The sequence below is a fragment of the Daphnia pulicaria genome, chromosome 4, assembly GCF_021234035.1.
Source record: "Daphnia pulicaria isolate SC F1-1A chromosome 4, SC_F0-13Bv2, whole genome shotgun sequence".
In the NCBI taxonomy this organism is placed as follows: domain Eukaryota; kingdom Metazoa; phylum Arthropoda; class Branchiopoda; order Diplostraca; family Daphniidae; genus Daphnia; species Daphnia pulicaria.
In genome coordinates this window covers 3,928,038-3,953,035 of record NC_060916.1, presented here as the reverse complement: position 1 = coordinate 3,953,035, position 24,998 = coordinate 3,928,038, and the positions used below count along the sequence as shown (strand labels likewise).

The 24,998-nt window shown below is 45.0% G+C and overlaps 1 protein-coding gene and 1 long non-coding RNA gene across 2 annotated transcripts in view; one reads left to right on the top strand and one right to left on the bottom strand.

Moving 5' to 3' along the window:
• LOC124337552 (homeobox protein homothorax-like) overlaps positions 1-24,998 on the bottom strand; it is a 70,813-nt gene that overhangs the window by 39,072 nt on the left and 6,743 nt on the right. Inside the window, exons 4-7 of the mRNA XM_046791580.1 lie at positions 20,650-20,700; positions 19,217-19,267; positions 17,725-17,925; positions 7,218-7,359 (exon numbers count right to left, since the gene is read on the bottom strand). Of these exons, the coding sequence (XP_046647536.1) occupies positions 7,218-7,359; positions 17,725-17,925; positions 19,217-19,267; positions 20,650-20,700 (445 nt within the window). The remainder of the gene's footprint in view (positions 1-7,217; positions 7,360-17,724; positions 17,926-19,216; positions 19,268-20,649; positions 20,701-24,998) is intronic.
• LOC124337553 lies at positions 17-24,951 on the top strand. The gene is made up of 3 exons (XR_006917415.1): positions 17-306; positions 6,087-6,096; positions 24,877-24,951. It is a non-coding gene; the product is annotated as an uncharacterized LOC124337553 (long non-coding RNA).

The window sequence follows — 24,998 nt, the reverse complement described above, 5'->3', positions numbered from 1 at the left end:
CAACCGTTTCCCCCTCGCAACTCCACCAATACCCAATCAGCCCTTTTTTCCTTCCTCTCTTCTTCATTTCATTTCGTTTTTATTTTTTCTTTTCTCATTCCAATATTTTCTCTCTTTGCCTGGGCCCCCTTCTATTTCTATCTCTCGTTTCATACATCAAAAACAATACGCCGGAGCTCCGCCCAGGTTGTCAGACGAGGAATCCAACCAATCGATATGCCCTTCATTAAATCTCCTGCGCCTTCCCCACTCGTCCCTTCAAAAACCGATTGCGAGAAATAAACACAGGCACTAAAGTATTTCCATGTTTCCCGTCCGTTGCCACCTACGATGATGACGTGGTGTCAATAGACCTTGGAAGGCAACTAACACACACACACAGCGGATCGTGTGTGAGAAGACTTTTCCGAACAACACAAAAGACGGCCAACCAATAATAATAGTTACAGAAAAAGAAAAAGGAAAAAAAGACACTGATCGGATTCTATACAAGACAAAGATATCGCCGTATAGCCGTAAGAGTTGCGGCTTGCGGGAGTCTTATTATTAGACGGAGCAGTGAGAGAATAGCTCAGGTAGTTATGGTTTGTAACATTGGCTGGTTTGGTTATACAAGAAGAAGAAGTCAAAGTGAGGGAAATCGAGAATTAAAAAGAAAAAAAAAACGAATGAAAACGACAAAAGGAAAAACCTAAGAAACCCGACTTAATATATTATACGCAGTTGTTTCTTCTTCTTTTTAAGACCGTGAGTGGCCCTGGGCGATGAGGCCTCGGTTCCTCGACTTCGTCTATACGTTCTCTGTGTGTGTGTGTGCGAGTCGATGAGAGACCCTGGCAATTATAATATTTCAAGCCAAACAACTCTCACAACGCAACAACATCAACAATAGTAACAAACTACGACGGAAAAAGATACACACGTCGAGAGCCCCAGCCCGAACCAGACGAGGAAATAACATTTCTCACCACCACCAAAAAGACTTCTTTTTTCTTATTCTTCTTCTTCTTCTCTGCTCACGTTCTTCTTTTTTTGGGCTACCCAACCTGATTGCATTCGGTGGTGTGTGTGAGTTATAGAAGAAGAAAAGACAAAAGAATCACCAACCCGTTTTACTGGTCTGTTAAAAATATATACTCAATTTGCTGTCCTCCTCCTGTTCTTGTTGGCGTTCGATTTCAACACTACACAACTCCTTTTTTTCTTTTTCATTCTTTCGGTCGTCACATCATCTTTCGTTTCACGGAGACAAAAGAAAAACAATTCAAACGACGCGGGCTATTATTCAATCAGATTTTTTTCTTCGGGTTACCTCCTACTCGGCGTGGAAGGAACAACCCGCATGTTAAAAACTTCACAGTGACTGGAACGGACCCAGAAATATCAAAGAAGATGGGTAGGTAGTGTAGAGTAGAGAGTAGTAGTACCAAGTAGGTAAAGAGAAAAATAGGAGGTTTTTCTTTTTTCCCCCCTGTTGCATATCAATAAGATAGTATATTCTCTCTAGTAAATATATATAAGAACTCTATAGGAGAAAAACCGGGCCAGACTTGAAGCCGCCAGCGAACACAACCTCTTCTCTGTTGTTGTTTTTTTTTTTTATTATTTTTATTTTCCAGGGGAGGGTTGTTGTTGTTGCTGTTGTTTCATCCCCCCCATCTTCAACTGTGTTATTGTCTAGAGTAGATCGAGTGTGGGATTTCCTTGACGTCTATCTACCTGGAACTTATGGCGCAGAGGTATGTTGTAGCGAGAAAAAAAAGTGCCTCCTAGTATATACCTGGACTCATGTATCAGCTCATAGATCGCCTACACATATCACAGGGTCCAGTGTTCTTTTTTTAGGGATAAGGGGGAGGAGGAGGAGGAGGATGGCTGGATAAACTCGTAGAGGAAATAGAAGATGGAAGAAACAAAACAAGAAAACCGGTTGGATGAACCTTCTGCTCTCTGTCCTATTTGAAAACAAAAAAAAAGTCTTCTTTTTTTCTTTTCCTACTGTGGAAAGATGAAACAAATGTGTAACTTGTAGTGGAATGAATTTTCTGTTACTTGATCAAAAGAACCCCCCCACCCGCTAACTTTCTTTCGCCACAAAGTTAGTGAATTGACTGGGCCGTCTGACAAGTCAGCGACAGCTGCACATAGAAACCCGAGAGAGGAGCCATTTCCTCTGACTGCAGCAGTTTTTCTCCCTCGGCTCTTCAACTCTATAAGCTTTTTTCGGTTTCTTTCTTTTTTCTTCTTCTGCTGCTGGCAATTGGGTCGGCCATGTCGTTCAAACGAGTTCGACACGAGATTTCCATATAGATCTTATAGGAGAGAAGCAAAACAAAAATTTGTCCGAGCTGCTGCTGCCCTTGCAAAGGGGATCAAGCCGTCACGATAACGACTTGCAAAGAACCCGACTTTAGGAACTTTTATACACACACACACAGAGTTCCTCTCGTTATGATGATGATGATGATGATGATGATATTTGATGTGATTATAGAGCAGATATCAGCTGGCTAGCTGATGCTTCACGATTCTGGGTCAGTGCCAGTTTTGTGTCTGTCTGTGAGACTGTGTGCTGTGCTGTGTCTTTTTTCTTCTCAGAAGAAGAAGATTGTGAAGAGAGAATCAGAAAAAAGAGAGAGAGAGATGGAAAAAGGGGAAGGAAAAAGAGAATGAGAGAGAGAGAAAGAGAGAGGTCGTTACTTCCAGGCAGTTTGGCCCGTCTTTCTATAAGAGATGCTGTTTTCGGGGGGGCTACGGTTACTAGGGTTGGGCACAAGGAGGAACTGCAGAGAGCGTCGGGGAGAAAAAAGAAAAGAAGCGTCGACGTCGTAGGGGCCTGGGCGATTTACGAGCGTCTCGACAACGCACAAGGAAAAAGAAAAGAAGAGTAGACAAGAGAAATAAGAAGAGACGGACGACATAGACGGAAAAGAAAAGAATCCCCCTAAAACCAGTTTAAGTTAATTCCCTTTAAATTTCTACAACAAATCCAACTGGCCAAGGGGATTTCCCAACAAAAAAACAAAAGAAAAAAGCCTTTCCGTTTTAAAGAGTCCGTCTGTATCGTTTTGCAACAATAAATGGCGGGCAGTGATGACTGCTGAACTCGAGTTATAGTCTACATCCTCGGTCGTTTGGCTCCGTTTTTATTTTTGAGCTGTGGCTTATGGCGATTGTTTCTGAATGATCTACAAGTCCGAAGTCGCTGTATATATTTTTCGGGGGGCGACAATTGACGGCCATGAATGTTCTTCTTCCCTCGTGGTGGTGGCGGCGGTTGCGGAAGTGGCTGATAAACCGACAAGAGTTTTTAAACGTCCGTTTTGCCTTTTTTCCTTCTTCTCCCCCCTTCCATCTTGTCACACACACACAACCCATCCGTGTGGCTCATTGCTCTTTGATTCTCCCGTCTGTTTGTCTGTCTGTCTCCCTCGTCACTATATCCGACTAAAAACCCGAAACAACAAACAAGACGCCCCCCCCCAAAAAAAGAAGTCTTAAGTCTCACACCACAACCGAAAACGGGCGAAAGAATGATCCGCTGGCTGCTGGCGGTGGGTTGGAGGCTCAGTGTCGTCGGAGACAACAGGAACAACAAGAAGCCCGGGTGATGAATGAGCTGCAAATGGACGGGCAAAAGAAGCGGACTCGTAAAAGAATGGGAAAGAAAAATATGTGTGTGTACATGAACGTTGTAGTAGTAGTAGTAGTAGTAGTATAGGTGGGTTGATTTGCTGACGGCTTCTGTCACTTGCTACTACCGCAGCCGGGCAACTCCCCCCCTGCGCCACCGCCGTTGTCATCAATGACAAGACGACGGGGCACACACATCAGCTACTACTAGCTACTCCCAGCCCACAAAGGCAAAGAAACAAAAACATATGCTGTGCTGATACACAAATGGAGTGTCGGGCTAATCGAGCCGGGAAAAAACAAAACGCTCGACTTGTTTCACATCATCGTTTGCAGCTCGGGAAAGAAAAAAAGAACGGACCACCAAAAGCGCCAGCTATCAATTGTTGGGTTGTTTTTTTTTCTTTCCCTTAAAAAAAAAAGAAAATCTCACACACTGTTATAATGTGTCTTTGTCCAAGACTCGTTTGACTTGAAGACTTTTTAGAGGAGAAATGCGATATCGTTGTGACGTTAAAGCCTTATATAAGAGACGGGTGGGGGGCGAGCAGCTCAGAGAAACATTCTTATTTGAAAATGCATTCGAGGAATGTCAGGTTTAACTTGGTAAGAAAGAAGGGAAAAGTGTGAAATTCGATGCGTTTCAAAAAGGCAGATGAAGGGGAGAAAGAAAGAAAGAAAAAATAAAACCAAAGTCGCTGGAAGAACATGGAAAAATGTCGGCGGCGAAAGGAACATAGAGAGACAAGATGTGTTTCACATTTCCAAACTCCATTTCATCCAACCTAGATATTCCATTATGCTGGATGCTGCTGCTGTGTCGCCCTTATTTAAATGTTGAAAAATTGATATTTATTTATACGCGCATTTCGTGGAATAAAAGCGGGACACGAGGATTCAATTTCTGTCGACTTGCAAATGTGAACTCGTTAAGGGCAATGAAAAAAAAATACGAAGAAGAAGAGAAACGGGTTTTTCCTCTCGAAAATTGTTTGCGTGCGCATGTAAATGATTTCACATCATTTTCTTATTGAATGAATTTTGACATTTGGCAATCGATAGCCCCCCTTATGGAAGAGAGCACGCCATGGCGATCATTTTCTCGCTCAAAATCGTCGAATAATCAAGAGAGAGAGAGAGACGAGCTCGCGAGAGTTTGATACATTTCCCCTTTTGAGAGTGCAGAGTGAACTGGTTCGACGCGTCTGCACGCTGGCCCGATTCAAATTCAAATTCCCCTGGACAAGAAGGGAGAGAGTAAAGAAAACACAACAGGGCCCCCGAAAAGAAGAAGAAGGAAAATATTTAAAAGTCGAGAAAAAAGGGCAGCAGCAGCAGCAGGAGCGAAGTAGAAGAAGTGGCGTAGAGGACGAAAGAAAGACGAGCACAAGCAGCTCTAGCAAACCACAAGCCAAATAAACAAAAGTCTGGCCTCTGCCGAGAGACGTATATATACACACACACACACACATCCCACGTCTTATAGGCAGTACAAGAATAACCCATCAAGTTTCGGCGGTTGTATAGGGGAGAAGAAGCTCGGCACTACTACACTACCCGACTAGACTTTGCCACTCGTTGCGGTCCATCGGCGACGCTCTTTTTTTCTTCTTCTTTCCCTACGAAAAACAGCAGCCGCAAGAGTGAGGCTGGCCCATTCACTCACACATGGCGAACGCATGAAAAATCTTCTTCCTCCTCCTCCTTCTTCCTCCTCTTCCCCTCTACACACACACACACAGACATTTGACGTTGTTGGGGGCGACTGTAGGGGAACTTTTGTTTTTCCCCTACGAGTCAAATTCAAAGCCAAAAGGGACCGAGGCTGCAAAGAGGCAAAATGAACTTTGTCGAAAGAAAGTCTCGCAGCGTCGCTGGGAGGTGGGTCCCCGTTCCTCTTTTTCTAAATTTAACACTCGTGTACGTACACACACACAAGAGAGATAGGGAGGTTCTTCTTCCTGGAAGTCCCTTTTCTCGCAGGAGAAGAGAGTCCAAGGATGTGGGATTTTTTAAACGAGGAGGCGACGAGTCAATACACAAGGCACTCGTTCTAGACTTAGCAGCACGAAATAAAACCCCAGAGGAAACACATAGACCCCCATTGAGTTGATGAAACGCCAAGAAATGGAGGCGCAAAATCCCGCAGCTGGATCCTCCGATTTTGTTCTATTTGAATTTGTAGAAAAAATTCCCAATGAAAAGATTGGCCCATAATATTGACAGTCTCAAACGACGATCTCTTGGCGTGTTGTTGTTGTTGTTGTTGTGTCAAGTATCTCTCGACAAGGTACGGCCCCGTCTACTCTGCGGGACTATTGTCCGCCGCCTTTCCAAGAGTAGTATAGTACTGTCACCCCCATCGAAAGGCACAATCCAAAGTACTTAAAGATCTAACGACTAGTTGTAGTACTTTCCTAGCTGGAAAATCCTCCTTTTCACACCAGCCAAAGTTCCGTATAAGTAAATAGAGTCCTATAACACAAGGAGGGGGGTGGGCTGGGGGGGATGGCGTGTTTTAAAAAATAGAGGCTTCTAAACTCTTGAACTTTCCCTTGTCTCTTTCTCTCGCTGGATGCAAAAAGGGAGAGGTTTTTTGGGAGGTTTGCGGGGGGAGAGACGAGAGCACTTAACCCGATGGATTGACGTAATTCGTTCTCCTTAGCCACCCCTCGCTACACACACTGCAATTCTCTCCCCCCAACCAGTACACCTCCCCCCGAAAAAAAACCCTCACAGACGTATATATACATGTAACATGCATGGGTTCACCATCCATACACGACAATCGCATCAACTCTAGTACACTGCGGCCCCACCCAGAAAAAAAGGACAGAAGAATAAAAAAGAGAGAGAGAAACCTATCGATACAATTCATCAATGGACGAGAGAGATGTGCTCTCTTACTTTTGCGTCCGTCTCTAGTGGCAGGCCAGCACAAATCGTGTTAGAACCGGTGAGAGAGAGAGAGAGAGAGAGAGGCCTTCACCCATTGAATGCATTATCGGGGGATGTCCCTGAATGCCCGTTACTAGGTTACCGGCTCCTATTTTATTTTGATTATTTTTATTTAATATTTCCGACGACGGGTTGCACACACAGAGAAGAGAGAGAAATGGCTAACGTGATCATCATAATCGCCCGCACATTTCGGTGATCGACCGTATCACGGAGAAAACGGGATTCTTCCTAAATAGTTAAACAAGTTGCCGAAAAAGGTACAAGGGCCGCTGATAAAGACAAGTCCGGCATCAGTCGATTTGACAGCGCTGTGTTGTTCTCTGATGATCTGCAAGAGAACCGACCGATAAGGACGGCAGGCAATCAATTGTTTTCTTCTTCTTTTTTGGGGGTTTCTTTATCGGGTGACGCAAGAGAAAATAATGGTCCGTCATGAAAAAAAGAAAAATATGACGGGATAGCATTCGACATAATAATGGGAATGCCGTCGGTGGGTGGAGTAAAAGTTCAACCGCAGACCCGAAAGAAAAAAAAAGGAGCCAACGAAAGACTGAAGGAAGCCCAACGTTGATGGTTGGTGGTGGCTTTCGTCATTTAAAAGTGGTAAACGGTGCTGTGCCTACCTGCTTCGCTGACGTTGTCGACGCTCTGCTGTGAGAGGGGCGGGGCGGCGCTCAACGGTCCGGGAGTGCCTCCGACTGAGCCGGGCGACCGCGTGTCATCATTACCAGGTCCTGAATACGACAGTGAAGACGACGGAGGGCGCTGTAATAACCAAAAAAAGAAAAAGAAAAAATTCAATTATTTTAGTGGCGAAATAAAAATCATCGGCGGAGGGAAACGGGCGCCAACAATAAGGCGCGAGACTTTGACGCTTCCGACCGGAAGACATATTCACCGTCGCAAAGTTTCTCATTCAGTCTTTTCAAGCATAAAAAGAAACAATCAAATAAATGATGTCTATTCCACGAGTTTATGGACTCGTAGACTTATACAGTCTAGAGGCCGTGTAGCGCACCGCAGTATCTTATAGACACACTCGTGTGTGTGTGTGTGTGTGTTACGGTTTACATAAAATTGACGCTGCTAAAACACAAAAGGGGGGGGGGGGGAAACTGGCCCTGTTGCCCGGCATTTTCTTCCTTTCGGCAAGCCATTCTGGCAGTTGTGTGTGTGTGTGCGTGGTGGTGGTGTAGAGGGGCTCATCAATGCAAATTGAATCCGGATATCTATCCCGGCGACTTGTTTTCCTTCATTCGATTTGAATAATACGCACACAGAAACGAATAGGGAGAAAGAGACAAGTCTATATAATAATAGTCATACCGTCGTCGTCTCTTTCTTTATTCCCTTTGCACAAAGAGCCAAAACCGATCAAAGCCCCGGCGCACGCCTGTGTGATGGCTGTGCAAGAGGGTGAAATAATACACAAGGAAGAAGAAGAGAAGAAGAAGAAGCTTTTCCTCTTTCTTCTTTCTGGTTCCGGCCTACACACAATCAGTCGATAGGAAATTGGAGATGAGAGCGGGCACAGAAGATCCCGGACGCGTGGCCTTAAATATATTTTTTTTTGTTCGTTTTTTTCCTCTTCTCTACCATCACTAGGGAGTGTAGTAGAGCTCCTGGCGTGTGTATATTCTTAGAACCCTTGTTTACATCAGTTGCGCGGATCTTGGCGCCCCTATCCGCCCCCTTTTGTCATCATCCCGCACGCTACGAGCGTTAGACACGAAAACACGCAAGAGAGAGCGGGTGACCGTAGCCTCTTTAGTCCACACAACAACAACAACAACAGACGCGGGAGAGGAAAAGAAGAAGAATTTTTCAGGGACGCGCAAAATAAGCGCAAAAAGGCAATCGGCTGAAAAGCTCTTGCCCGCAGAGACTAGTAAGAGGGGGGGGCAGGGGCAGGGGCTACATAACGGGCGGGGGGGGGGGGGGGTTGCGCGTTGCTCTTTTGAGCAGCAGCAGCACAGAAGCAACGCCGATTACGAAGCAGATGGGACAGTCGGATTTGACACACACACATACACAAAGTCCCGATTACTTCCGCCATGCTGCACACTACTCTCCCCCATCTTCTGTGTACCCTATATTACACCTCAGTTGCGACTCTCTCTCTGCTGGATGTGTATCCTCTTCGGACACTGTTGATTTATCCAGTGCCACGTCGCTCAGACATCCATCCATCAGAGTTGTTCGTCTGCCCGCTGCTATAGAGAGAGTCGAGCGTCGGCTGGAATTTCCAACCAATCGATATAACGTCAAGAGTATAGAAGAACTCTGTATGCGATGGCGAGGGGTGACGGCGCTGGCGCGCACGACCCGACCCGAAGTCCCGCGCGATGAATAATCGATGGCTAAAAAGTCTCTCTCCCCTCCCGAGCAGCACACCCTCGTCTCTCCTTTTTGGCCTTAACTCGATTGTGCGCCATTGAAAGAGGAGCAGAGCAACTCCCCTCTACTGTCTCTCTCTCTCTCTCGCTACCCATAGCTCTGGCAGACTCGATCTAATCAACGGATTGCTTTTCAGGGACCGATGGCAGCCAAATGGACGAGTCTGGCTGCTTCTTATTCGACATGGCCCCCACTTTTACCCCATCCCCCTCAAACACTCTTTGACTGGGCTCCTGCGCGCTCCTTGCTCCTTCCATTTCAAATAGCCAAAAGCCCAAGGTAAGGAAAGAAAAAACCCATGAACAAGAGAGAGAGAGAGAGATAGAGGGTCCAGCTATGGATCGAACAGTTTCTGGTCTCAACATTTTCGAAAAAAATAAATAAAAAGGTTGGAGCTCTCATGTGGTTGGGTTGCGAGAGAGAGGGGGAGGTTACAGATGTGCCAAGCGTGAGTTGGATGTATATGCTGGTCACAATCGGAAATCAAACGAGCCACGTCAAGGGCGCTTTATATAGGTACGTACTCCTTAATACTCGTGCGTGTACATCGCTCGCTCCCCCCTCAGCGAGCAGCGGACCAATTCTTTTTTTCTCACTCTTTTTACAAACGAATCAAATCAAGAGGTCATTAGTCGTGACCGAGTCGGTCGGGATTGCCAGGGAAACTGGGAGAGAAGAGACAGAACACACAGAGAAATAATATAAAAAGAAAAAGAAGAAGAGGAATCCCAATCTGGAGGCTATCTGGCAGCGCCCAAACGACTTGGAAGGCTCTGCTCAACTGTGTACCTCGAATTGGTTCCATTGATTGTCATCATCGAACACAAAAGTCCTTTCTATCCTCTCTTTCTCCCCCCTGATTCCTTTCTCATGTCGACTTTTATATCCATCGGATTTCGAGATTCTTGTCCATTTCCTTTTTCTTCTTCTTCTTTCTGACTTTCCTATTTTGGGTTAAAAAATAAAGAGAATAACGGTTCGGTTCTTTTTTTTTCTGAGAGGGGAAGTTGATGGCATCAGCCATCTGGTCTTCTTCTTCTATGATTCCCATTCTATCCATTTCATTTCTACCATGTTTGTGCGTCTACATATATGTGTGCGTCTTCCACAGCCCACGAAAAAAGGCATCGGCCGACCCACCTTTACCCAAAAGAAAAAAGAAAGAAAAACATGTACACCATTTTTCGTTAGCCGTGAAGAAGAAAAAGAAAAAAGAGAGGCTCTAGCTGTAATGGGACTGTTGCACAGTTTGAGGCTAAGCCCTAATAAGCATCTTGAAGGCAACGCATAGCGTGTAAGCGACCTAATGACTGTGGTTAGCGGTCAGCCTCGGGCCAACTCTTCCTATTCTTCTCGGCTGTACTCATTTCATTCCTTCTCGCTATCTTGATACTCGTTCAACTTTATCCGGTCTCGGGATTCCTCAACTAAAGTCTACATCACATACACAAGAGGGAATGAAAAAATGTTTCTCTCTTCTCTGAAAAAGGAAAAGATAAAAACACTCTCCATGTGTAATTCCATGGCTTCTTCTTCTTCATCGGCCAGGTGTGTGTGTGTGTGTGCTTTTTCTCCCTACCCAAAGTGGAGAACTACTTTTTCTCTTCATGGGCCCTCATGTTGTTGTTGTTATTTTCTTGTAAGATGTGTACCGGTCGGGACACAGGTGGAACATAATCATCCCCTTCCTCTCTTGGATATTTATTTTTTCTTCTTCTTTTTCTTCTTCTTTCCCTTGATACCTTTTCCCGCCTCCTTCAACATCCATTCCCTCGTAACGTGTGCGCAACTGTGTCGATAACACAGAGGGGAAAAAAAAACCCCAAAAAATATTCGTATAAGGTAATATTCATGTGTAAAAGAAATAACAAACTCATCCGGAAATATACCACATCTATTTTTTTTTCGCTCACACCGCTTTCACTCGAGGCTATTATTCTTTTTCCTTTTTTTTGTTAAATAATACAAGACTGTATATATATTATATGTACCTATATAATGTCGATAACTTTTGGTTTTGTTTCTTTTTCCACCAACAAAAGTTGCGGTCGGTTGATTGAAATAGGAAATTGTTACCGCCGAAAAATGGTGAAGGGCAAAGCCATGTTTAAAACAAATGTTCAAAATAACATAAAAGAAGAAGAAAACCCTGAAAAAAGGATTGGGAAGAGATAAGACGAGGAGAGAATCATTGTAATAACAAGTCTAACGGGACGGGCAGAAAATTACCGACAGCCCCCGACACACACTGTCGAAGAAAAGGGAAAAACAAAACTGTCACGGACCCTGAAATTTGCTCAAAAGGTGAGAGATTTAGCGAGCGGGGCAGCAAACGGTTCAGGTAGAAAGAGGAAAACAAAAAACGGGAGAGTGACGAAACGTCAATAAATCAACTTTGAACACGAAAAAAAAAGAGCGAAAGAAAAAGAAAAATCCTATCATCAAAACAAGAGCGCAATGGAAGGTGGTGGGAGGAGAAAAGGAGGGCGGATGGGCCGGTCGTCAATAAATCAGCTGTTTTTTTTTCTTCTACCAACCCTCCCGTCCATTGTTGAACGAACGTGATTTCGTCCCCATCATTTATGTCAACGTTATCATCTTTTGACGAGAGAGAAAGAGAGACGTAAAGGTCGTGAAATTCCAATCGTGGAACGTCGAGTTGTCTGCTGCTGCTGCTGCTGCGCAGGAAGTCTCAAACGTGAGTCGGGCGGGAGGACGCTGCGGCTGCTGTTGTAAACGACCGAGAGTGCCGTCGTAGTTTACGTGACAGCTTGACGGCATTGAACGGGCGCTCAAAGTCAAAGAAAACGTCGACGGGCCACTGCCTCTTTTCCATCATCTCTGTCGGCTGATTGCCCGTTCATTTTCATAAGGAGGTGGGCAGGGCGAAAAAGAAACACTTTTGGGTTGTTGTTGTTGGTCTTATTGTTGTTGCTCTCGGAGGAGAAGAAGAAGAAACCATTTTCACACAAATAAAAGAAAATAAACGCTTTGGAAAAAACTATCAATTGCCTCGTCAAAAAAAGAGTTGTGCCGGCCCCGGCGGATGGTCCATCCCGACCCGCTGCCAGAGAAAAAAAAAACACGCCGGACTTGTTTGAGCTTTTTCTCTCTGTGTTTTTTTTTTCAGGCCTTTTGTGTGTTCGGCATCTGCCCGACTGAAATGTTTTTTTTTGTTCTGAATGCTCATTATGACCCCCACGTGATGTTGGGTACCATTTTGACACGGTTGTCGGTCTCGTGAATGATTTTTCAGTGTGTTTTTTGTGTTTCGACTTTGTTCTTCTTCTTTTTTAACGATTTCTCGTTTAATTCTCCACTTTGAAAAATAAAAACAGACGTCTTAAAAAAATATAAAGGAGATGATGGTCATGTGAAAAAGAGGGTGGAACTGCACGAGCTGCTTTTGTGTGTGCTGTTGAGTTTGATGGTTACGACCAGATAGGAGGAGGCCATCTTTTGTGTGTCCCGTGGTTGTGTGTGTGTGTGTGTGTGGATGGTTTCTTCTTCTCCCAGCCGACCATGTCCCCCCGCACGACCTGCCAACGCCAGCCGACGCCGAGAGCTCTGCTTTTGCATCTCTTCAGCTGACAACAATGTCCGTCTGTATATATATTTATACACATCTACACACACAGACGTCGGTGGGTATAAACGAGGGTGGTGGTGGGGGGAGGCGACATTTTATACAGTCACAACTGTGGAGTTTTTCAAAACGGGCGGGGGTGGAAATTTCTCTCTCCCCCACAGTTTCCTAATGACTGGCTAAATACAAAAGCCGCGCAGGAGTCTAGCAAGAACAACAACAACACGCTCCGTATTATTCCGCCAAAAGTTTCCCTGGGTGAGAGGGTTGCAGCTAGGCAAAGGCGGCGGCGGCTTCTGTGGTTGTCACACACAAGACTCAAACCAGAACAACAACACAACCATCTCTCTCCCTTTTGGAGCCGTGATGCGCCCAGCAGCAGCAGAAGGTGATTGTTGTGCGCATTGTCGTTCCCTGGGCCCACATCAAAAGGCCCTCCGCCTTAGTGCTGCTGCCTTTCATAATGTTATAACATATAAAAGCAAAGGCCCTGGCCAAATGGAACAATAGTCATCTCATCGCTACTAAAAACCTCTTTCACTCCCGACAAGAGAACCAGGGATGATGTGCACAGTGTACACCCTCGGAAAAAAAAAGATCAAAGTGCAACTGGAACACCCAAACAAAAGTTACACCACCAAAAATAGAATTTCTTTTTGGGGTTTGGTTATCCCGCAAACAATGGGATCGAACGTTGCAGGTGTGTGCGGTTCAATAAGTTGCTTCTTCCTCGGGATCCAATAGGCTATAAGAGACGAAGTCGTTTCGTTATTGGACGAGACAGACGTGCGCACGCATCCCCCGCTCTCTTCTCACCCCGCGGGTCTCAACTATTTCAGCATTAGCACAAACTGTACACAAGTTTCTAGATTCGTGTGTGTAGTACCGCGTTATTTAGTCATTTGTATACGCAAAGTTTCGGGGGGATCCGAAACGAGTTGTACTACATCCCGGGCAGGGCATATGAGCTAGACGGTGTCACAACCAGCAGCCAGTGAGTACAGGGCAAAGTAAAAAGGTTCATCGGGGGTCCCCCCAACTTATATCCCATCCTATACTATATATATATCGGATATAAAGTTTCCATTTTCCACGGGATGTGTGAGTGTAATACCCCCATCCAACCCTACAAGTCTTTTAAGTCTATTCAGGATATATACTACTTAGAGCTGCTGCTGCTGTTGGAGAGGATAGTAGAGTAAAGATATTTTCTTCATTTCGGTTCCCCACCCCCTTTTTCCCTGTGTGAACTGCTGTGTGGGAGACACACTCGTAAATCTTCGGTTGATGGCCTCTGCCAAAAGACGAGGGAGAATGGGAAGTTGGGATCTTTCTTCTTCTTCTTCTTCTTCTTTTTGTTCCCCTTTCGTACACGACCCAAAACGCTTGCCCCTGTCTGTTTCGAATGCTTCACTCTGCCGAAGAGAGAGCTAGAGAGAGAGAGATCCGTGCGACGGCCGTTCCAGCATTGCGCCCGCCACGACAAGAGACGGTATATATTTCACTCACAAGACGACAGAAAGAGAAAAAGAAGAAGAAGAAAGTTTTTTTCTTCCTCCCCTATCGTTTGGGAAGGAGAAGAAGACAAGGCCGTCCATCTTGTTTCCCGCAGCAGCAGCCCGGCTTAACACATATTCTGGGGGCCGGAAAAGAAATGCACTTGACTTGATTCCGTCGCATCTATCAAGGTAGATTAAGAGAAATAAAAAGAGAGAGAGAACAATCCGTTTGACTGGAACGAGCTCCAAACGAATTAAATCTGATCGTGAAAAAACAAATTTCTTTTCGTTTTTTTTCCGATGGGCGGACAATGCAAATGAGCAATTCGTTTTGATAACAAGACGGGCAAATGACCCAGTTATGGGCCGGCCGCTTCTCTCTCAACGGGAGAGAGAGAGGGGAGAAAAAATAAAATAAAAACGTGAAGAAAAGGAAAAGTTGTTTCGTCGTTTTATTTTATCAGCTAGACAAGTCAAAGTTCACGTCTTCTATCGCTCCTGATATCCAGATTATCCACGACCACCTTCAGTGTGTGCGGAGCCCCCAAAAAACGTCGGCTCTAATCTGGCCGTGTCGATCTCATAAAAACCGACGGGCGAGTCTCTTTCTCTCTCTGCTCGCCAGGTTTTTCTTTTATTTTTATATTTTTCCCCGTCCAAAGTCGGTACCGGTAGAGCGAAGGCGGCACGAAATCTCCATCACGTCTCCGCAGTTTCGTCTAGTAACCGACAAGAGTCATTATTCGGAACGGTTGGTTTCGTTTCTGATTGTGGGGGACCCCATGTATAGCAGGAGCGGCTCAACTGCTGGGCTGCGGGAGCTGTTGGCAAGCGGAATGGGCCGATAGATTGAGAGAAGAAGAAGAAGAAAACTCCGCCTTGGGATAGATGCGTATAGGGAGACGACGGCGGCAGCGGCGGCGGGAGAGGGTGGATTTCCGAGTGGCGTCGTTGCGCTCCGTCGGTCAGAAAGACGCGTCCGCAAGGGTCGTCGCAAAGACCATCAACGGTCCATCAACTCCTTCCTTCTTTTCTTGGGAAGGCGAATGAAAAACAACATCTTTTCTCCCTTTCCATCTACTGCGCGATCCAGTCAGCCGTGAGCGGACGGGAGAAGCGCGTGCGCCCACCGTCCCATATCCACCCCACCACTCTCATCATCATCTCCTACTCCCAGAAAAAGAAAAAAAGCCTTTTTTCTCCCGTTTTCATCACGTTTGATTCTTGCTCAATGCTCATCTTTCTGGACCACCACGACGGTCAACATCCCCTCCGACCCATTGACGACGAGATACTCTTAACCCAAACTTTTAGCGATAGACACACACTTTCGTGTCCTATCCTAATAGCCATGTATCCTCCTCCTCCTCGTCTACTTGAGTAACTTTCGGATCCTTTTTTTTTTCCAACCGACCCATATTGATTTATCCTGTCCGCTGGGGAGAGTTATAATAGTCATAATAATACCGGCCCAGTCTTATATCGTTCGGCGCACTGTAGACACACACACACAAACGCCGGGATCCTTTTTGCCTACAGTACCTCTCCCTTTTATGGATAAGAAAAAAAAAGAAGCGGTGGGGGGGAAAAACCGTCGATAACACTGTCAAATGTTTTTTTGTGTTTTTATCCCGATGGACGACGCCATAGACTCCCGCTGCACAGCGGCGCGACAACGCAACGGTGTGTAGATGAGCTATAGAGACGGTCTCGATCTGACAAAACACAAGCGTCAATAGCTGATAACACGCCAACAAACACACACACACACACACGGCACACACACACACAAATAACCCAACAAAAATGAACTCTAGACTTTCCCGCTTCGGCTGATAATGCGCAGTTCAACTTTTTCGACATATTTCTACTGGACTTTTATTTTTTTTTTAAAGGAAAAAAATTATTATTGAACGAGAATTGAAAATGAGCATTTTCGGCAGCCCCTCACGTAAAAATATTTTGGTTTAAATTTACAGAAGAAAATGAAGAAGCAGAGTTGACTCCACTCACGCGATGGACTTTTCTTCCTATCTCTCTCTTTAGTTTCTCCCCTCTCTCTGCGTTCCTGTTGGGTTCCGATACGGTTTATCGGCGACAATGTCCATTCGAGTGGCAAGGAGAAAGGAAAAAAAAAAGACTTTTAAAATGTCGACCGAAAAGGTTTTTTCCTTCGTCCCTGTGATCGGCCAAAAAACGAGCCCGTTATTTTCAACGGGGAAACAAATAAAATACAAAACAGACGACGACTATTTTTTTCTTTACGATTTTTCAAAAGAGTGGGGGATATTCAGTGTGTGAAAGTTTTGTTGCGGTGTTTTGTCTATTATTTGTTTGTTTGTTTGCGGACCCCGTTGGGAGGAGAGGATCAATCGACGAGGATTAAAAAACAGACCCTCCTCATGAATGGTCGATGCGGTTTGCTGTCATATGGTAGCCGAGGGGATGACGCGGTTTTTCAAGAGCATTTGAATTTGATTCAAACTGTATTTCAAAATAGAAAATCATAATAAATAAACATAGGAGAGCCGAGGATGAAACGTGGCTGGTGGCAAACGACAAGCCCCAAAGCGGATCAAGCGTCACCCTCAATGTTTGCCCGATTTCTATGGTACAGAAGGGAACGTGTGTGTCTACTGTGGAAATCCTCTACCCCTTTCTATGCTGCACGCTTAGCCCCCCCTTCCTCGATTCATTTCCAAACTCCCGGTCGATCGGCCAAATCGGACGGCCACCACCCGCTCAGACACAACTGATGGCAAATGATGGGCTTTATAGAACCAACAACGGCCTATTGATCAAAAGCATTTCAGCTTCTTCTTTTTTTCTCACAGTTGTTGGCCAGCACACGCGCGGGCGCCGACAATCGGCCAGCGGCACCAAACAATTGGCGGACGGGAGGAGATTAAGCGGCGACCGCGGACGCTGAGCGGATTGTCCGGCTGTATTTTTATATATCCATGACGCTGTGAAAGAACTGAACCCCTCACACTCCCCCACAGACGCCGGGGTCCGTTGGTCCCAACCGAATGAGAGGGGAGGAAGGAAAGAAAGAAAGAAAGAAAAGAAGGTCCTAATGATCAAACACAACAACACTCCCCGGCGATTTCCCACGTACGCAACACATAACATTCACTTAAGCCGCTAATACCTCGTCGCCCATATTCTTCTCCTCCATGTCCCATTGCCACCCACCCACCCAACGAGCAGCACCAGATAAGAAAAGAAAACTATTTAGAGAGACTCTCTCACACACACACACATGGGCTGTAAACGCCAAAGCTGTAACAAAACGAAATAAAAACGACTGTGGCCGGGCAGTAACTGTGACTGGATCGTGTCATCCCTGTCGATGGCCCCCCCAAAATAATAAAAATAAAAAGGGGGAAAAACAAAATCAGATTTTTCTGTGTGTGCCTGTCGGGTGTGACTTATGATAACGTCAATAGAATATTGGAGACGGCCTGGTGGGCTGCCGGGCGACGATCGGAAGTCGTCCGTCTCCGACGTCGACACCGACTGTGATGGCTCGTGTCATTTGCGCATGTAACACGTCAACGACGTCACACACACAAAAGTCATCGACGGAAGAGCAAGTGCGATAAGGAACAAAAGAATGGATGCAAAGGCACAAAATGAGAGACTGACCACGTCCGGTGTGCTGGATCCGTCCGTGTGGCTCGTGTCGGCGGTGGAGGCGCGGGCGTGATGGGCGCCCGAGTTGTTGTTGGTGTCGCCCAGGTCGGGCTTGCTGGTGCCGTCCCGCTCGTCGATCACCAGGTCGATGGGCATCTTGCCCTTCAAACAGCTGATGTAGCGGTGGCAAAAGTTGTCGCACAGCTCGTGAACCTGTTGTCGTTCGCCAATGAATCACGGACGAAAAAAAAAGAAATAAATTAATGATGGAAAACACACACAAACGTCATCATTTGTCAACTATAGTCAAGCAATGCCTCCGGCGCATTGGCCAGCTACGCGTCTCGTCATCCGATCCGTCTCATGCCATTCCACGTCATTACCAAGATGACGATGACGGTTGTTATGATTGCCAGAGATCATTAGATCGGCTTCGAATTTCCCAAGGACGCCGTGCCACCTTATCTGCACAACACATTTATATTTGTATACGACGCCCTAACTATACATACGACGGATATATATATATATATGTTTTATCATCATCATCAGAGAGAGACCAATAGATAACTGAATAACGCAATGTCTCACTCGGCAGAATGTCACAATATACACCAGCCCGAGCAAAAAAATAAAAATAACCAAAATAGTTTTATTTATTATTTTTTGGTCAGAATCAAAAGAAATGTAAAGCTTTCATCACTAGCGTCACGAAATGTCTCGACTATGATTTACATCCATCGTTTCCGTGACAAACGATCGAACGGCATCTTTTGTGTTATCAGGTTCTCTCTTTGGGCCGCTGCTCGGTAGGTTCTTTTTCTATTCTTCGCATTTTTATTTTTTAAATATATAAAAAGGGGGATCTGGCGGGCCCCAAAGGGCGGGATTGGAACGAGTCGATGTTAGTCGTCTATAGTCGTGTGTTGTGTAAGGGATGTGCTCTGCAAGTGACACACGGTGGGAGGGCTGCGAGTGAAATGTTTCTCGCACGCGCGCAAACGTCGGGTGGGGAAAGGCAGCAGCAGCAGCAGCAGGCGGCGCCGTCACCTGCTCGTGACAGCTCCTCGCTCAGTCGCAGACCTCCTTTTTCTTCTTTATTTCCCTCCCACCGCCGCCACCCCTCCCCCACCCCCTTGCAAGGCGCGCACACACACAAAGACGCCGGCAATTCAACAGCAGCATCTCATCAAGGCTTTTTCCGTTCTCGATTTCTTTCTTTCTCGCAGCGAGGAGAAAACCCATCTATTCATCGTGAAAATGGTGAGACCAAACTAGATGGGAATGAATAGGTCATCCATCTCCTCAAGAACCCCGTTGCCAATCGCTTCGAAACCCCTCCACCACCACCACCCTCAGACTATCTTATATAACAGCAGCGCCGTATCACCTGCCAAAATAAACTTTGCCTATGCCTCGTGCACATCAAAGTCTATCGCTCAACGTACATACTTATTTTCCATCGATATATACATCGAAATGAAATTTTCAACAAATTTTTTACCTTTTCTAATTCCAGGAGGTGGAACCGGAGCACTTGAATGGCCTGCACCATCTATAAAATTTAAAAAAACATATTTTTAGTCAATTTTTTTACGACATATTGTGTACAAGTGATTACAGAATATATAAGACCGTCGTCACGATAAGACATTTTTTGAAAAGTGAAAATTTTGAAAAAATAAAAATTAAAAATCGACAAGAAAACGGCTCCGCTTGACCGCCGTTCGGTACGGTTCTTGACACTATTCTCTTATCATTTGCCCGTGAGTCGGGGCCGCGCCGCTGCTACACGGCTCGTAAATATACAAATTTTGACTCGTTGGTTCGATATGAAGCGCATCGGTCACACCGAGCGACAGAAGGACCTTCCAGACTTTTTTCAAACAAAATTTTTAGTTTTTTAAAAGAATTCACGAAGCGCTGGTATCATAGACACGGCATTGAGTTGAGCAATACACGTTGATTTGTCCTCGACACGGGATGAGCAAACGACACGGTGAATGAGCACACAGGTAGAGGACCCCAAAGTGTTTGGCAGCTCTTTCTCTCATTTCATTTTTGTCTCTTTTTTTTATTTTATTTTCTTTTACGGGTTGATTTTCTCTCTGACGTCTACGAGCCGAAAAAGGCAAAAGAGAGAGAGAGAGAGAGAAAAAAGAATCAAATGGAATTTGATGGCCGGAGCGTGGCGAGGAGCAAATGCGATCCCGCGGCCAGGCCGAATGACGTGATGAATACAAGACACCCAGAGAGAGACGAAAAAAGAAGTGGCCGCTCGAGCGCGACCAATTGACTTTCAAATCGGAAACCGTCGAAGGCTCCACCGAGTTTTGTGTGCGGCTCCTGCCACCGTCGAGAGTCTCTCCGGGGTCTTGATGCAAAGGGACAATTTACGATCGCGGCAGAGAAGAAGAAGAAGAAGAAAAAGACTGGAGGTATCGAATTTCTACCAAGTTTGCCCATTCTGATTAGACTATTATACAGAAGAAGCCACCCAAGACTTCACATGTACTTGCCTGCATTAAATCATAAGAAATAGCGCTCGCACCCAGGACAAATCAAAGAGAGAGAAAGCGATGAATAAAAGTTGAGGGGCTGCCCCCAACCAACTACTACCCCATCGAGCGAGAGTCAATGGCCCGCTACGACCGCCGATAATCTGTCTAAACTGTGCCATCGAACCCAAACGACATGCACTCTATATAAATACAATGTTGTTGTTGTTGTTGTTGTTTCTCCTCTATTCTTCTTCCGTTCTACTCGATGCGCATTTTTCTTTTATTGATTTCTTCAATGGAACAACCCCCCTCCCCCGGTCCTATTATTTCATTGAAATCACGCCCAATTCCATTACGCCCAAGTCACAGAGCTAAAAGAAGAAACAGACCACACAAAGACATAACAAGAGAATTAGAATATAAATGTAAAACTCACCAGGGAGTCGACTTCTGGGTCGGCTATGTAGTACGGCTTCTCCTGACGAATCTGTTTTTTGAGAGAGAGAGAAATAAAAAAGGGGGAAAAAATATAAATTCACAATTTGATTTCAATGCGTCTTATTTTATATTAAATGTGTAACTCTCTGCAAAGGATAAATAAGGTTTTTCTCTTCAACCACGAAAAGCGTGTAATCCTCAAAAGGTGGAAGAGAGAGAGAGAGAAAAAAGAATGCCGATGCATCATCGCTTTCCTGACAGGGACTGTGATTTGCCCGGTCAGTCGACTGTCATTTGGGTTGGAAGAAGAAGAGGCCAACTGTGTACACACACAAAAACACACAGACATAGTGGAGCACACGCTCGAGGGGCCCACCTTACCACCACCATCATCATCACGTCCACTATTACTTTCTCCATGACGATGGCATGCAGTATAGTGGTGGTGGTGGTATATAGTGTCATTTGAGGCACGTGCCAATACATCTCTCATCCGCCAGCCGTAGAATTAAAAAAACCCGCGGCTCTAAAAATAAATGGCGCATATTTAAATATATCAAATGCGGATGCCTTCACCTAGGAAACGGGTTTACTCTAGCGGTGATTTCTTTCTTTTTTCTTTTTTCCCCCAAGCAAAGTTCACCAAGTCTACACGTTTCCTTGACATCTGTCGATGGAGTTAAATGCATCCTGTTTCTTCTTAGGCTAAATCCGTCGCCAAATGGGAAAGAGATACACACACCAAAGGATTCGGCGTTGACCGGAATCGTCGAGAGAAGATCTCATCAACGCATGAGCGCATGCATGAATGAGTCGAGTCGCTACGTGACGGTATAGATCTTTTTTTCCCTTTCAGCCAGGCCTATAAGGAAGAAGAAGAAGAGTTTCCGTCGGTCGGCTGGGCGTTTGATGGACCAAGTTAACGGGCCGTCAACCCCAGACATGTCAAGTCCAGACGGACGGATACCCTCCCCCGCCAAACACTCTTCTTTCTTTCTTTTTTTCTTTTTTAGACTCCGGAGCGACGCTAACTTGAAGCAGACCCCCACGAGAGAGAGAGAAGAGAGTTTCGCATGCAACGTGTGTACCACTTCCCCTCCCCCCTCACCATCTCTTTTTTATTTTAGGGGGGAAGAAACTTGAGGGTTTCTATCTCATTCGACTTCCTTTTGACTTCAATTACTGATCAACAACACGTATAGAGTCGGAGTTGATTCGGTTCGTGAGCTCGTCGTTTCCGCCGGCCTCACGTGAGACTAGCCACACGCCATCGTGGGCAGAGAAAAAAAAGATCATCGACTCATTGGCGCAGCAAACGAAACACACACCAACAGCTCATTATTATTAGTCTCCGACGAAACAACTCGAATGATATTCTCTCCTTTTTTAGGTGTATAGGTTGAGCTAGTTAACTGTTTGATTTGAATAAAAGATATACCCATGTACACTGCGACTAAAGAAACAAGTCCCTAGCCAAGAAAAGAAGAAAAAAACTCTTCTTGTTCCATGGGAAAATGAAATTGGATGGCACAGTTGTGCACCGGAGTCGAATTTCAACTCCGGACATGTAGATCTCTTTTTCTTTTTTTGTTTTACTCTTGATGAACTCCAAGGGGAAGAAAAATACACATACAGAGAAAAAACTGGTTCTTTTTCTTGTTTTTAAAATATATAAGTTAATGAAATTGAAAGCTGCTGAAGACAAAAAAGAAAGAAAAAAAGTCTCAAGTTTTTTAAGGGGGGCGCACAAAACTCTGTGGTGGAAAGAGACGAATTCCAGCCAGCCGTGTGAGGGGGGGTTCCAAAAAAACGCGCAAAACCAGAACCAGACGTCGAAAGTGTCAAATTACAACCGAAAAAAAAAGTTCTCCGGTAAAGAGAGACTCTCATGTGTTTCTTTACTCGGCCGTGGAGTTACCCGCCCCCACACACAACAAAAAAAAAAAAAACTTTTAAACACACACCCAACTGAAACAAATTAACTTTTTTTTTGGCATGGGGCATCAAGAACGTTCCCTCGAAAAATTTTAATTTACAAAAAAAAAAAAAAATAGGATCCGTACAAGGAAGGGTGTTTCAGGTTTGTTGTAATAAAGACTCTCTCTCTCTCCCACTTGGAGTGGAACGGTTTATTTTTTGTATGTGTCGTCGCGGGCAACGGCGGACGCACGCAAACCGCGTCTATTTTTCTTTTTTTCCTGGCTGGAAATAGCTTTCAGCCGACGACCAAACGGGACCGCGGCAATCCCGCCGTCGTTCCAGTATACTACGTGCGATGGAACAACACAATAAGAGTTTATACCGTAGAGTAACGAAAAAATATTTATATAAATCGCACATCCGGAAGAGAATAGAACTACTACAAGACTACCCCTCGAAAAAATAGAAAAAAATAACTGGGGGCCCCCCAGTGGTTCCAGTTCTTATTTTTTGATGGATTCACGGTTCGACGAGACGATGACCGGCTCATACCGTATCTTGTGCGTGAAACGAGTCGACTCCTGGTCGGGGGGTCTCTCTTCTTTCATTCTATCGTTTTTGTAAGAGTGTAACAAAGTCCCTTTTGCTCTTTCTCTTTCTAAAAAAAAACTCATTTGAAATGAATCGTTACGTGAGTGGGGGGGTTCTTCCTATTGTGTGAAATACCCAACAACTCTATTACCAAGTACGTTATTACTTCTTTAACTCGAAATAATTCTATCGGAACGCTTCACATTTTTGTTTTCTCGACATCTAAAAAAGTGATGGTGGAAATGGTTCATCAGATTCAGAAGGTCAGAGGCCGGAATGAATCGTTTTCTTTTTAAGAGAAGATGGGGTACGGTAGATTCATTGTTGGGAAACATTTATCATATACAATGAAAAATGCGGAACTTGTTCCAGTGCATCCCATCTTCCCAGCTAAAAGAAGATGAAGAATAGAATGGAATGAAACATTTTCGTCTTTTTTTTAACCCCCCGCCATAAAAAGCCCTTTACTCTGATGATTTTTAAAAGCCAAGTTAATCCTCCAAACACAAAGTGGAACTCGAGGGAAATTATCGATTAACTCTTAGAAAAGAAAAAGGGGGGGGGGGACACACTGTAAAGAGAATATACCACACATACCAAATCCGGTATTTCCCTCTCGGATAAGGGGGGAAAAGAGAGTCTGACCCACCATCTCCTTTTCTTAACTTTCGACTTAAAATTTTTTTTTTACCCAAAAAATAAAAAAAAGGGAACTTCTTCTTTGCCTATCTCGTGGGAGGCAGTTAGTGGCTACCCTCCTCGGTCCTTTTGGGTCCCTTTCAGGATGAGGATTTTCTTGTACACATTTTCTACACCCGAAATATTCTTCTTCTTTTTTTGATGGGGGGTATATGGGGAGGAAGAGAGAGTCGAGGTATTTGGAGGAAAGAAGAAAAAAAGGTTCTTGAATAGAACAGAGCGCCCCGTTTTCAAAAGCACATGGGGGGGGGGATCAACTAAGAAGATCTTTTCGCTTTTTTGGGACTGGTTGTACATGTTGGACTAGCTCTTTTTCCCATTCACTTTGACCCCCCTCTTACTGACCTTTACCGTTCGCCCAGAATGCTATGGCTTGCTGGCCCCCTCTAACTATTTTCCGTTTTGCTCTTTTCAGTTTTTATTATTTTTCATTTTACTGGGTTAGGAGGAGGGGAGAGAGGAATCTTTTGTTGTGTGTAGAGCTGGTTTCTATAGAGTGACTTACCCATCCGCACACCCACTACCCCCCGAAAAAATGTGTTTTTGTGACACACATAGAGCACAAAAGTAACCAGGCCGAGCTACCAAAAAACTTTTTTCAGCCGATGGTGGGTCCCGCAACAGCAGTAGGAGCAACAGCCGTTGGTTTCCTATCGAGTCCTTGTAATATTTCTGATTATTATTCCATTTTGGCCCCCCTTCTCTTATATATATGGAGGGGGGAGGAAAAAAAATAAAAAAAACCTACTCGGAGCAGCAGCAGCTTCTTCTTCATCAGTATTCATGTCTGGTGTGTCTATTTTGGTTGTTGTTTCGCTCTCTACGGCCCCTCGTAACAATAACAGGAAAAACATTTCATAACGGCGGGGGCCATGAATAAGATTGTCGCCCATAAAAACACACAAATGAAAGGAGAGCGCTGATAGATACTAGTCTCTCTCTCTCTCGCTCTCTTTGCGCGATAAGTAAGTAGCAATCACTCGCTAATCCGCTGTTCAAACACACAAAAACCCAGATTCTCCTCTCTTTTTTATTATTCGATTCGCTATATTGCGACACGAGGAAATGTTATTGATTTAGATTAGGGCGGGGCCCAGCCAGAGGGAGGGTGATATATTCGTGACTGTGAAATCGGAT